The sequence below is a fragment of the Frankliniella occidentalis genome, unplaced genomic scaffold, assembly GCF_000697945.3.
Source record: "Frankliniella occidentalis isolate FOCC.00 unplaced genomic scaffold, Focc_3.1 Scaffold28, whole genome shotgun sequence".
Lineage (NCBI taxonomy): Eukaryota > Metazoa > Arthropoda > Insecta > Thysanoptera > Thripidae > Frankliniella > Frankliniella occidentalis.
The window spans coordinates 2,025,787-2,038,916 of NW_026267158.1; the positions used below are offsets into that span (position 1 = coordinate 2,025,787).

General features: G+C 57.1%; 1 protein-coding gene across 1 annotated transcript in view; it reads left to right on the forward strand.

The window, feature by feature from the left end:
• LOC113217031 (transcription initiation factor TFIID subunit 4-like) overlaps positions 1–13,130 on the forward strand; it is a 78,851-nt gene that overhangs the window by 48,360 nt on the left and 17,361 nt on the right. Inside the window, exons 3-5 of the mRNA XM_052265632.1 lie at positions 3,858–3,987; positions 6,319–6,404; positions 6,707–6,802. Of these exons, the coding sequence (XP_052121592.1) occupies positions 3,858–3,987; positions 6,319–6,404; positions 6,707–6,802 (312 nt within the window). The remainder of the gene's footprint in view (positions 1–3,857; positions 3,988–6,318; positions 6,405–6,706; positions 6,803–13,130) is intronic.

Here is a 13,130-nt window from a genome sequence, read left to right on the forward strand (position 1 = left end):
GGGGCGTGGCGGTCGAGCATCAATGGGATTGGGGGCTCCAGACCGCACGCGGCGGCGGACAAGACCGCCGCCCCCTCTCCCCGCATTGCTATACCTTCCTGCCTTCCTTAAAAGTCCAGCCTGGGCTTGTATAAGAGCGAAAAACACTGCCGCGCGACGCCGCGAGGACCGGAGAAGCTGAATGAACCGAGACAATCAAGCTGCTCTCTCCCGCCTCTTTGCCTCGCTCGACGGTATACAGTCAGTGTCCCTAAATTCGGACGGTTTTTGAGGAAAAACGCCTCTGACATGTAGAATTTTTGAAATATGAAAAATCGCAGGGGATTCTAGAATCCTCACGTCGAGACGCACCTACCACTCTCCGGAATTATTTTTTCGCGCTAACGGTATAGGGGTGAGGACTGTCTGAATCGTGTCCGTATTTAGGAACCAATGCGTCCTAAATTCGGACAGCTTTGAAAAATAATGAAAAGTGAAAATTTTTTGAGGGGTGTAGAAACTTCATGGAAAAATTTGACCTCACCCTATTGTCCAAATTTTCTTATCTGGTGTAGTTTAGTCGCCAGAACTGCTTAAAGATCGCTTTTAGCGTGCCCTAAATTCGGACAGTAGTCACTTTTGCATGTAAATGCCTATGTCCGAATTTAGGGCGCATTGCAAAAACGCTTCCCAAAACTAAACCGTGCGACGAAAACTCAAAAACTTGGTGTCATATTGTAGATAAAAGTACCAAGTTTCACATATGTTGTGATCAGAATAACCCGGGCTTACACTGTTCGGAGCCCCAAATTCTTGCAAGACACATTTAAAAACGCCTGTTTTGGCGGGCTGAAAATACAAATTTCAAGAATTTCTGGAGGAAGCAATATCACTCACACATTAATTTTTTTGGCAGAAATGGAAACTTGGTAGTCTTATCTTTCCATAAAACCCATATTAGTTAATTTTTGTCAACGCATTGTGGATTTGGAGGCGACAATAGTGAAATACGGCACAATGTCCGAATTTAGGGCGCAAGTCCGAATTTAGGAACAATGACTGTACCCACCTGGCTGCACCCCAGCCGACCTGTCGCCCCTGTCGCCCTGCGAGACACGAGAACGACAGTGGTGGTTTCTAGTGTTGGGAAATGGGGTGGGAATACACGGTCGGCGTCACCACGCGCCCGGGTCAGGCTCGCTTCTCCCCCAAAGGACTTTGTCGTCTCGTCTCCCGTGTCTCCTCCAGCTCACACTCACGCTCTCCCACACGTCCCCCACCTCCGCCTCGTGTTCCCCACCCCAGGATGTTGTCGCTCTCCTCCCCGTGCCGCCCCTTGATCCGCCTCAGAGCTGTCCGCCTCCAGGCGACCCACAGGTGGCGATGCGCTCTCCTCCCTCCAAGACTACTTGCTCTGCTACCCGAGGCGAGAACAACACTTCGGAAGCGCGGCGGCGGCGGAGTGGAGAGCGAACCTGCCGAGCAGCAGCAGCGCGCGCACGCGAAAGCACTTTAACGGCTCCATAATTTGCCCTTGGGCGTTCCTCGCCGCCACCCGTCCCGCCCGCCGCCCGCCACCCCGCGGACCCCGCGGCGGACAGGCCCCGCCTGCCTATTGTGATACGGCTCTGAGGGTTAAACTTGGGGGCGCCAGGCGCCATCCCCGCTCAGCGCTGCTCACAGAAGCAAGGTAACTAGGCCCTCTGCGCCCCTGCGCCCGGTACAACGGACGTGGCCGGAATGCCCTGTATTGCGTCTCGCAGCTGGAGCGGGAGGGGGAGAGGGAGGAGGGGGTAGGGGAGGGAGCGGCCCGCGGCTCGTGGGCGCTCGGATTACCTCCTCCCCCTCCTCCTCTCCTCCCCTCCTCCCCCACTTCCGCCCGTATCGGAATGGCGGAATCGGATCGGGCTTCCGCCCTAAATAGCACTTGGCCGTGTCGTAACACGCCCTGGCCGGCGGCGTCCTCAGGGCGGGGCGGCGCGCGCCCCCGGGGGGAGTTGGTGGTGCCCGCGACCCGCCCGCGCACGACGTGGATGAGCCTGAGGTAGTAGTAGCAGCACGGCGGCGCCTTTCCTTGGACTCTGCCGACTCTGCCGCTGCCCCTCGGGACCCAGGACAAAGATAAAGGGGGAGGGGTGAACAGACCCTATCACCCCCCTGGGGTGTAAAAAGCACACTCACTCACATTCGCGGAAGCATCCGCACACCTATACGTGTGACTTTGTCGCGCGCGGGTGTTTAACTCACTCATACTACATCTCACTTTGAGATAAAAGCAAATAGCGCGTGTGTCATGTGCCCTGCTGCCGCACGCGATTAAGACGGACTGCTTGCTGCTGCGCTCCCGTGCGCGCGGCGAGCCTCGCGGTGCGATAGCGTGGCCGTTGCGGCCGTGCTGAGCTGAAAAGGACTTTGTTGCTGTTATCGCACACACCCGCCGCCCCGTCCCTCTCCGCGCGCCTCCCTGCCGCCTCCTCTGGCGGCCGGGCCCTTGTTGCGTCCTTTCACCCGCTCCCCAATCTCTCTCAGCGAGAAAAGGCAGCTTACCGCCCAGCCGGGCCGGGCCGGTCCTGGGTCGACGGGCGCCCTGCACAGGCGCGGCACACGTATGAAGGGAACTCATTGCGCGGACTGGGCGCTACAGCCTTTCAGTGTGCTCTGTGGGGCCCGCGTCCTGGGCACAAGCAGCGCACGGCGGGCGGAGACTACGCTTTGAGATTTAATGGCTGTCAAAACAGAAGCTAGCGGCCGGCCGGCCCGGCCCACCGCCACAGCCCAGGCAGGGAGCGAATAAAGTTGGGGGGAATTAATAAAAAGCGCGGAAGTAGCGAAGGGGTGGCGTATGGCACCTCGGCGTGGAGCGGCGCGAGAGAGTTTGGACGAACAACAGCGAGCGTCGAGCACCCGTGTGCGCCTGGGCGTCCAACCTGTCGTGGCGTCATCCTGTTTGGGGGGCAGCTTTGGCTCCCTTGTGTGTGCTCTCCTAACGAAAACAGTCAGCACGTGGGGAGCGGTAGTGGAAGACGCGACAAGAATACTACTGGCGAGCTCGGGTCGGGATGGAGGAGGAGGGGCAATCGGCAAGCTCCTATAGCAGATGGTGTTCTATGACAGCGCCAGGTATCGGCTGACAGGTGGTGATCACTCAGACAATGGTCTCTTCGATTCGAGAAAGTTCCATTGAAAAATCGTTTCAAAGGAAATTTTATAGAAAAATTTCATAGATTTACGGAAGAAGACTGAAAAACGGGCATTATTGCCAATGAAAACTCTATTTTGATATTTGATAGCATAATGTTTTTAATGGAATTTCCTTGAAACAAAGTATAGCCATTATTTTCAAATCGTTCAGAAAAGCGGTTGCGTCTTTTCCGCCGACGCATTCAGCAGGCATGTCCCGCCTCGCCTACTGCTTCCGGACCGTGCTGTGGGCTCGGAGTTCAGGCTATGGCTCCTCTCGACCTTGGCCGCCTTTCCTCGGCTGGGGCGGCGGCGGCGGCGGCGGCTCGGCGGCGGCCGGCCGGCTGTCCCCGTGCGCCACGACCTGCGCGCACGTGCGGCCAAACCTAATGGCGAGGCATGGCACCTCTGGGATCGGTACATCCTCACACAAAGCACCCGGGGCCTGGTGGTAGAGGGTTCTGGGTCACATACGGGGGAAAAAAAAGAAAGAGTTGGCTAAAATTGCTATGATGGCTTTTTTTAGCTCTTAATTGTAGCTAATAATTAGCTGGGCGATCCAATATTCTAATTTGATGCTAAACGTTTTTTGTTTTTTGTTTTTTACGGACAGCGGTGACCGAGCGGTGGCACCTTCTTTACCAGCACCGCACGCATACGCACCCTGCTGACTCTCCGTTTCGTATCCCTGCTTGCAGGCCTACTTCGCACTCACGCTGCTCATCATGGCCGTCTTCCTGCACGAGGAGCGGCAGTACCTCGCGGGCCAGGAAGGCAACAACACCGAGCCCTACGAGCCCGTCCTGGAAACGGAGACCATCACCACGAGTGAGTAACCCTCCGGGCCCTGGGCCCAGGGCCCCACCACCAAGCAGCCACCCCACAGCGCGTCGACACAGCAGCCGGCATGGTCCAATTAATTATACCAAAGCGCAGAGTGGGCTCCGGGCCCGGCCCCCATCCCGCTCTTTGGAAATGAATGAAACAAAATTCTTGGGGAGAGAAGAAGGAATTCTTGATCACGGTCCCCGGCCCCCAATCCTAGCGGTTGCCGGTCTACTGCCCTTCTCTCGCCTCTACCCCAGAGGCGTGCGGCATATCAGCTAGGCGACCTCAGCTTGAAGTTAACTCCACCACCACCCTTCCTACCACCACCTCATTCCATCACGGAAAAAAACTACGACCAATGTCGCACACTTTTAAGCGTTTGGCTAGATATTTGAATACTTCAAAGCGCTTAAAAGTGTTCAGCAGTACCTTTGAACACTTTGAAGTATCCAAATTCGTGGCCAACCCTGGTGTTGAACCGTGCTGAACACTTCTAAGTGTTCAACTTTACTGTCAAACACTTAGTAGTAGTATTCAAATATACAATCAAACTCTTTAAAAGTGCTTAATAGTGTGCAGCATAGTGTTGTGCACTTGCATGTGCACGCCAGTTGAACACTTTATTTATCGGCGTGTAATCGGCAGGTAAGGTGTTCAAAGCCTAAGTTGTAGATAACCCAATTCTTCATGGAGGACTATCCTTACCGAGGGAAGTGTTTGGTGGGTGTTTAGGACTTGTAGGACGGTCCACAACAACAGCACCGCCCGGCTCTGTGCTGGCGTGTCCGAGGATAAAACTCGGAGGAAAAGATGATTGTAATTGTTGGTGGCGGTTCTCTGGCTGTCCCTGGAGAGCCACATCATCGTGAGGACCTTGTGCTCCTGCCCTGCCACGCCCCATCACGCCCCGCCACGCCCCACCACGCCCCGCCCCGCCACGCCACGTCGGCAACAAAAGCTCTGCTCTACCGCTGTGCGAATAATTGCGAAAGGTACGGTGATGACGACGATAAGGGCGCGCGTGTAAGGGCCGCAGAGAGAGCGAGCTAGAGAGAGAGAGAGAGGGGGGGGGGAGAGGGAGAGAGAGCAAGGCGCTTGCGGGTCGGCGCGAGGCCATTACGGACGCACGCTTTTGTTAATTTAGGGCCATTCCCGTCAGTCTCCAGACCGGCGGCGCGTCGCCCTGCAGCCTATTCCGCTCGTACTGCCGCGGCGCCTGATGAGTGAGGGGGTGGGGTAGCGGTGGGGGGTTCACTGTCACCGCTGTCCTCACCCCCCCCCCTCCCCCACCTTGCCTCTCTGCCCACCGCCACCGTCACGGTAGAAGTTGAGGTAGTCGTTTTCGCCCGGGTGCGGGAGCAGAGTGTACTTCCGGTCGGCTTGCGCTCCACAGACAGCGCGGACGCTCGCCGCTTGCTTGGCCTTTTCCTCCCGAGATGGCCAACTTCACCCCCGCGGCCCCGCGCGCTCTTCAAGGTTCAGTTCTTCCCTCGCCTTGGTGTCCCTCTCTTGCTCCGTCGGACTTGCTCTGTGTCGGCGCACATCGCCGCGCGCGTCACACCATTTGGACCGTCTCTTATTTTTCTTGCTGCCGCGTCATGCTCCACCCGCGCTCTCCAACCAACCGCCCCTCACTAATCTGCCTCCTTGGATCCAAGGAGGCCTCTCCTCAGACGGCTTCAGCGCCATCCCGCCGCGGCCCCGCCCCCCGCCCCGTCCACTGTAATGTTTCTTAAACAACTGCTCTATTATTGTAACGTAAAAAAGTTTTGAAAGCTTGTAGAGCAAACAAATTATTTTGTTTTACAAACCAGCCTCTTCTTATTGCACACCGAGGCTGAAAATATCAACGTGTTCATCTATTTCCTTACTCGCCACCGCCGTCTGCAGCCGCCTCCATCTACCTCCTCGTACCCTCAGCCCACTCCTGCACCACAAAATTAAAGTGGGGAAAAAGTAAACGTTGTTAGTTAGACCGGTGAAAGCACCCCGGCAACCCTACACTGAGAAAAATGATTGGTCACCAGGTCGAAAAATTTGGTTTCTTAACTAAATGGTATTCAGTCAGACCCCCCCAAGTCATAATCCTAGAGTGTTCTATCGTGCTGGCTGAGTGTTTTGGTTGGAGCGTCTAAACGCTCAGCCCAAGCACGATAGAACGTTCGATGGCTATGACTCGGGGGGCAGACTGAACACTATTTTCGTTACAGCCACCAAAGTATTTTTCTCCGTGTGCTTTTCTTTAATCATTGGCCCTGTCGCTGCGCGTGGCAGCCTGGCAGCCCCGTCACGTCACAGGAATGTAAACAGGCATGCTTGGTTCGCCCGCAGGTACCATGGTGTTCAACGTGATGGTGACGGTCTGCTCCGTGCTGGGGCTCGTGTCCTCCGCTCTGCTCGTGTACGGTGTGTACAGGGTGAGTCGTGATTCTTCATTTGTCTTTCCATACTTTATACACAGGGTCCCTTGTTTTGTTTTGTTTTGTTTTTTTTTGTTTTTTTTTGTGCTTTTCTGAGTTTTGCCGTGTTGATTGTGTGTTGATAGGCACGCGCTACAGTAAAGCTAAAAATAACAAATCAAAGAAACATGGGATTTTTTAAAAAATGTTCTCTACCCTTATGTAGAGCGGGATGCGGAAAGTATTTGCGTTAGCTTTTTTGTTTTGCCGTTCCCCTCTTCGTTTTTGTTCTCAACTGATGCCTGTGGCGCCCTTTCCAGGACATGAAGCAGCTTCTGGTGCCCTGGATCGCCGTCGTGGTCATGGCGTCCATCGTGGACGTGGCGCACGTCGTCTACCTCATCTACATCGAATCGGTAAGCAAAAGCCGCGCACCAGGCCCAGCAGGCAGGGAACGTCCAATCATGTGGCAGTGTCTGTGAGAGGCTGTATGAACGACAACTTCATCAAGGCTGGCACATATGCTTTGTGCGACGTGTGTGTGTGTGTGTGTGTGTGTGTGTGTTGGTGTTGTGGGGGCTATGGTCCTTTCTCATCAGGGGAGGGACCAGCCTCGCCCCGCCTACGTCGGGCGTAAAAGGGTCAGCAGCTACGTTGGAGGCCTGATGGTGGTGGCTGGTAGCGTGGTGGTCCTGGCGTTGTATGAAAAGCCTGGGAGCGTCCTCACTCTTAGCACTACACGGCCTGGCTGGCGCGCGGGTGAGGCGATGGGCCGGGTGCGCGGGGCTCTCTAGCTCGGAGGGGGAGGGGGAGGGGCACAAGGCACCCGCGCGTGCTGTCCCCCGTGGTGTCCCCCGTGGTGTTTGAGCAAGATCAAGGCGGACGCGCGCAGAGTGCTCGTGCCCAGGTCCGGGCCCGGAGCCCACGCGCCCCCCTGCGCGCGCGTCGCCCCCACTCACTTGCGCCCCTGCCGGCTCCTCCACATCGCCCACGCGCCCCTAATTCGCACTCTTTTGTGGATAGGGAGCAGCATCCGTCTGCTCTAACGTTTCCGCGCATAGCTTATGAGATACTACGTACGACCGGGTGGCACCCGGTAAGAGTCGTTTCGCTATCCGAGTGTGGTATCTTAAAACTAAAGAACAGAGACGTTTGCTGCTTGCAGCAAGACAAGATAATAATATCCTTAAATGAAAATGAACAGCCCGCTAAGGCGTATATTACTGCAGTAGTAACTGCTTACCTAAAAGGCTGACTGTATCGTTTCGAGTGGTATGCCTCCGACTGAGCGAGCACCCCTCGTCAACAGTGTTGCGTCCAATATCGTTGTTTCTCCCCCTGGCGCTCGCGCCACCCTCGTTCTGCCGATGTGCCCCGGCGCCGCGCCGCTCGCGGGGGCGGCGGCGTGTTATGAGAGCCCCAATGCCGGGTGACGTATGCGAATGCAATATGAGTAAACCTGCTCGACGACGATGCTATATCATCTGCTTGTGTTTCTCCATCGTCCTTGAAGAGACGCGCGACCGGGGGGGGGGGGGGGTGCTCGGCGAAGCGGTGGGCGGGGAGAGCGACTACAATTTCGTATTCAATATCTGTCGTTGCGCTGGGGGCAGTCCTCTCCGACCGAACGCAGTCTGCTTGTTTCCTTCTAATAACAAAAGATAAAAAAAAAAACCTCCCCGCTACTGTCGATAAATGTGGGATACCCCGACCCCCGCCTCGGCTCGCCTCAGATCCGGACCTTCGGGGAAGCTATTGGCAGCCCGACAGGACAAAACGAAGCTAAACTCTAGGGCAGCTCACGTTTACAGTTCTCGGCAGTTCCTCCGAATCGGCGGCAGAGCAGAGGTATATCATGTTAGCAGAACGCGTATTATTGTACACAAATCAAATGCTCAAATGGTGGCATCCAGTTTTGTCTACAGTAAAACATGATGTATTCCGTTTGTCGCCGTTATGTTTGTGTTTGCTCCCTCCGTGGCGGTCTGGTCCTTCCCTGCGTCAGTGTCAGCCCAGCTGTGTAATGGGATTATATAGCTCGTCCGAAGGCACCCCTCCGCTCCACTACGTCACGCCCCGCCCCTGTGTCGCATCTGCAGCCGCCTGGTGAATAACAAGGCTGATCCCGACAGGCTCCCCGCTATGGGGCCGGAGAGCCTGGCTCGGCCACCGGCTCTCCTACTTGACATGTTGCCTCGTGCGGCCTTATGGATGTACTTGTAGATATACTGAACAGCATGCTGCCTGAAGGCTTTCGGACGGGTTAGATTTTTACTGTAGTAAACTATGACGCATTATGGCGCCGAATGAGTAGCCCGGAAGGCCGGACCAATTCACACTAGCATGCGGCGCAGTACTGGGCCTCCCACAGATCTGTGGTAGTGTAGAATGGCCGGAGGGTGGCCGAGGCCGAACAGGGTGGCCCATATTGGCCCGGTCTCTCTCCTTTACTATACCGGGTGCCGGCGAACGGAAGGGGCTGCATACTCTGCAAATCTTACTTTATGACAAGATCACAGATTTAACTGCAAATGAACTAAAAGTTTTATCGTTGAAACTGCCCATCTTGAAGTCTTTCCGTTTAAACTGCAAAACTAATTTAAATAAGTGATGTGTCTGCCATGGCCACTGCAAGGTACGTCGCAGCTGCACGCCATGGTCAGTTGCCCAGAAGGACTATTATTGACACTAGTTTTAGCTCCCCATACTCGGTTATTCAGTCACTTTTGACTCTTTTCAGTGAGAAAAGCCCATAAAAGGAGCAAAACCATGACCTTCGTGGTAACCTTCAAGTGCCGATATCTCCGGAACCCTTTGAGCCACACTGCCCAGATTTTGCAGAGAGCTAGGCCACTTAGGTATTGTTTTTCCTAAAAATATGAAAATGTCATAAAACATAGTTAAACCTGGTCAGAAATCCAAGTAATGTAGAGGTCCTCCTCCTCCTCTTCTCCTTGGTCCTCCTCGTTCTCCACCTTGTCCTCCACCTTGTCCGCCTCGTCCTTCTTCTCGTCCTCCTCCTCGTCGTGACTCGTCGTCGTCCTCCTCGTCGTCCTCCTCCTCCTCCTCGTTCTCCTCGTTCTCCTCGTCTTCCTCCTCGTCTTCCTCCTCGTCTTCCTCCTCGTCCTCCTCCTCCTCGTCCTCCTCGTCCTCCTCGTCCTCCTCCTCCCCCCACTTGCGCACAACTTAATCGCAGACCCCCTCACCACCGCGGCAGCAGCGCCCTTAAAAATGGAGATCAAAGCGTCGGCGCGGCGGCGGGGTGAGACCGAAGTCCGCCCGTATGTCCCGCCGCCCCGCCCCGGCACTGCCTGGCACGCTCCGCCACCGTGACGGTACCACGCCCCGCCACGCCGTCCCCCTTTCCGCGCTTGGCAAATTTTATTGGCTCTTCGGGCCGAAGAGGGAAAGATCAGGCTGGGCTGCAGCGCCCTCAGCCCGAGCGGGGCTGGCGGGACGGGTGGGGCCCTAGCCTTCACGGGCTCATTAATGGCCCTACCCCGCCGCTGGCCTTCGTGGCTGAACGGTCGGGCGGGGCGGGGTCGGTCGGGTGGGGTGCGGCGGCGGTGCTCCTCCTTTTAGGCCTAGGCGGTCTAAATTGGTTTTCGTCCGGTTCTTTAGAAAAAATTTTCCCGGGAGGGATCTTGGCACCTCGGCATCAGCAAGTCAGGCTACTTTTCGGGCGTTTTGAGCTACTTGAAGGTGCGAAAAATTTGTTTATGTGGAAGTTTGTGGTAAGTTCCACGAAACTGAAGTGTTCCACTTCAGCAACCCTTCCCATAAGGCGATTCACTTCCTCCTCCTTTCCTACCCGCGAACCTGCTGGCCGGCAGTTCCTGTCCAGGTCGAGGGGTGAGCACCGCTGTGGGGCGGGGCGGGGTGGAGTGTGGCGCGGGTCCGCGCCCGTCCCCATCGGGGGCTTATGCTGTGGCGTGCTGAGGGGAGTGGCCGGGGGGAAGCGGATTGGGACGGCCTTCCCTTTCACGGGAATAGCCCTCCCCGCCGCACCGCACCCCGCCACGCACCGCACCGCTCCACCTCGCAGCGGCGATTATTGTAGGGTGTGACACGTGAAATAGCTCTGGCCCCGGCTCGGGCACTCTGCATTTAGCCCGGCGGGCCCTGATGCCATCGTCACGTGACGTCGCGCTGGTGCCCCGCCCCGGCTGGACCGAGGGTGCACCCAGTATCGTCCTCGTCGCCACCTGTTGTATGGGGTCATCTCGTGCTTTTTGCTCTCCTTTCGCGCGGTGGCTCAATCCATACGCGCGGGGCGGGCAGCAGCAACACGGCTTAGAAAAACTTAATGTTTTGTTTTGTCGTCAGCGCCACCCAAGCCTCAGGGGGCGACTGAGCACGCGTGACCCCATCTCTCCCCCTTCCCCATCTGCTTCCCGCATCCCACCCTCTTCCCCCTTTTATCCCTCTCCCCTGTGCGGAGCCTGTCGAATGCGTGCGCAGTGGGGTGGTTTTTCAAGAGAGCTTTCACTGGGGAAACGCGCTGGATTTTACAGTAATGACAGCCTCCGCGCCTCTCTGGAAATGATGAACACGCGGCGCAGATCAGTTTCTTTCGTGATTATACAAAGGAAAGGCGCAATAAGGGGAGCAAACAATTCAAAGCGGGCCGGGGAGCAGGGAGAACCGAAAAGCAGAAAGAGTATTTACTGAAAAATTCGACTGCCCCCCCCCCCTCCTCTCTCTCTCTCTCTCTCTGCCCTCAGATGCTCCACATCCACACTCCCCGTGCGAGGTGCCGTGCGCCCCGACCCCAACCCTGGCCTTAGACTTCCGTGTGTAGGAGGAGCTTGGAGGAGGTCGGTTAACTGCGTGCCAGTTTGTGTTTCTCACGCGTTGCGACCGCACGACATGAGGCCCCCCTTTGCATCCCCTCCCCTCCCTCCCTCTCCTCCTCCACTCCAACTCGTGCGACACGTGCGGGGCTGTGTGAGCGACGGGGAATGGCGAGGGTCGCGGCGGCGGCGCGGGAGGAGAATAAGAAGATGTATCTTCCGGCTGCCAAGCGAAGAGCAGAAAGAGCCGAGACGACTCACTTGCGGAGAAGCGAGCGCGGAGAGTATAGGACTCGTGCACGAAGTTGTAATAGCGGCGTAAAGTGGCTCGCCTCTCTTCTCTTTCTCTATCTTCCTCTCTCTCTCAGCCGCCCCATCTCGCCGTCTCTCACTCTCTCTGTCTCGCGGCCTCCGGCTGCTCCCGGCGGCGGCGCCTCTGCTGTGCTGCCACTCCGCTCCGCAAAGCGCCGCGCCGCGCTCGCTGGCGCCTTCCGAATCGACAGCGCGGCGATCGCACCACCGGAGCCGGAGAGGGGGGTGGATGAATGCGGAGCGGAAGGGTTCAGCATCACGTTCGACTGGAGGCGAAGCGTTGCAGAGGAGCGGCGGCGTCTGGCCGTCGGCAGCCCACTGCACGGCGATCTTAGGAGCGCGGGGCGGGGCGGGTTGGGCCCGCCTGATGCCTTTGAGTCCCCACCCCTCCCCCGCTACACGCCCCATCACACCCCTTCCTGCAGCAGATCAAAGACGGGCTGAGGGTTGGTCGTGATGCGCTGCGGTGTGCCAGTGGATTAGGCCGGGGACGAGACGGGACGTCCTTAAGGGGAGAATCGGCTCGAGAATCAGTCGGTCCCAGCCAGGGCTGATCATGCCCCGGACTAACGTCGTCGTCTTCCTATAGTCCTCGCCGTTGGCTGGATGCCCCCCTCACCCCTTACTTCTATCCTCCCCAACCCCTCGCCCCAGCGGCAGCGAACTGGAACTACGTCGAAGAACGGCGGACGGCGAGTTTCCGAACTTGTTCCCTGGGCTGTTTTTCCACTAGCCCCGGCCCGGGTCGGCTAGGACATTATTTAAGGCGAATCTGACTTTGCTAAACCCACAAGGCTCCCCGTGCCGCCGCTGGCGAAGCGCCTGGCTCACTAGAGCCGCGGGGGGCGAGAGGAGCCTTCCGCCGCTCTGCACTGTACGACTCGCAAGGGGTGGGTCGAGCGCCTGAGCGCCTGCCAGCCGGGAGGTAGGCAGCCCGCCTCGTAGCCCTGCGCGCGAGCGGTCTACCTCCCAGGCTGCCTTCCTCGCCCACCACTGCCACTTGCCGTATCGCGCACCTCAAAAAACAATCTTATTTTTTTTTACAATGCCAGATTACTGTCGTTGTAAAACAAATTGGTTGCGTTCTCGAGATAACTTACTTACAGTGAAACCCGGTGACTGTCCTCGTACATTGGCCTCACGGAGTCAAGTCAGGTCAAGGGCAAGCGCGAAAGTCGAGCCAACACCGCGTTTTGCGTCGCTCTCTAAAAGTACAAGGTACCTGACACATTAAATGTTATTTGTATAATGACTTGTATTCTTCTCGTTCAGTGTTATCATCTGCACAAAAAAAAATAGAAAGCTCCGAGCTTCGCGGTGATCATTCTCGATAATGGGAGCGTCTACAGTCGTAGTATAATCATCTTCGAGACGGCGACGCCAGGGCAAGGAGACACGGGCGGGCATGCGTAGGTGTCGGCGGAGAGGTCGAGGTCACCCCGGGTCAGCCCGCGGCCGCCGCCCCGCAGTTGTTGGAGCAGCTCTGCCCCGTTCTGCTCTGCGGTGCCGCGCCCGCGTGTCGTGCCTCATTTGTTTCCCATGTGTGTTTCCGTGCCGCGCGCGCAGACCCCGGGCTTCCGTTAGGGCTTCAAGTGGGCTTAGCCCACAATAGCGCTCGCAGGGGGGGGAGGGGGGGCTG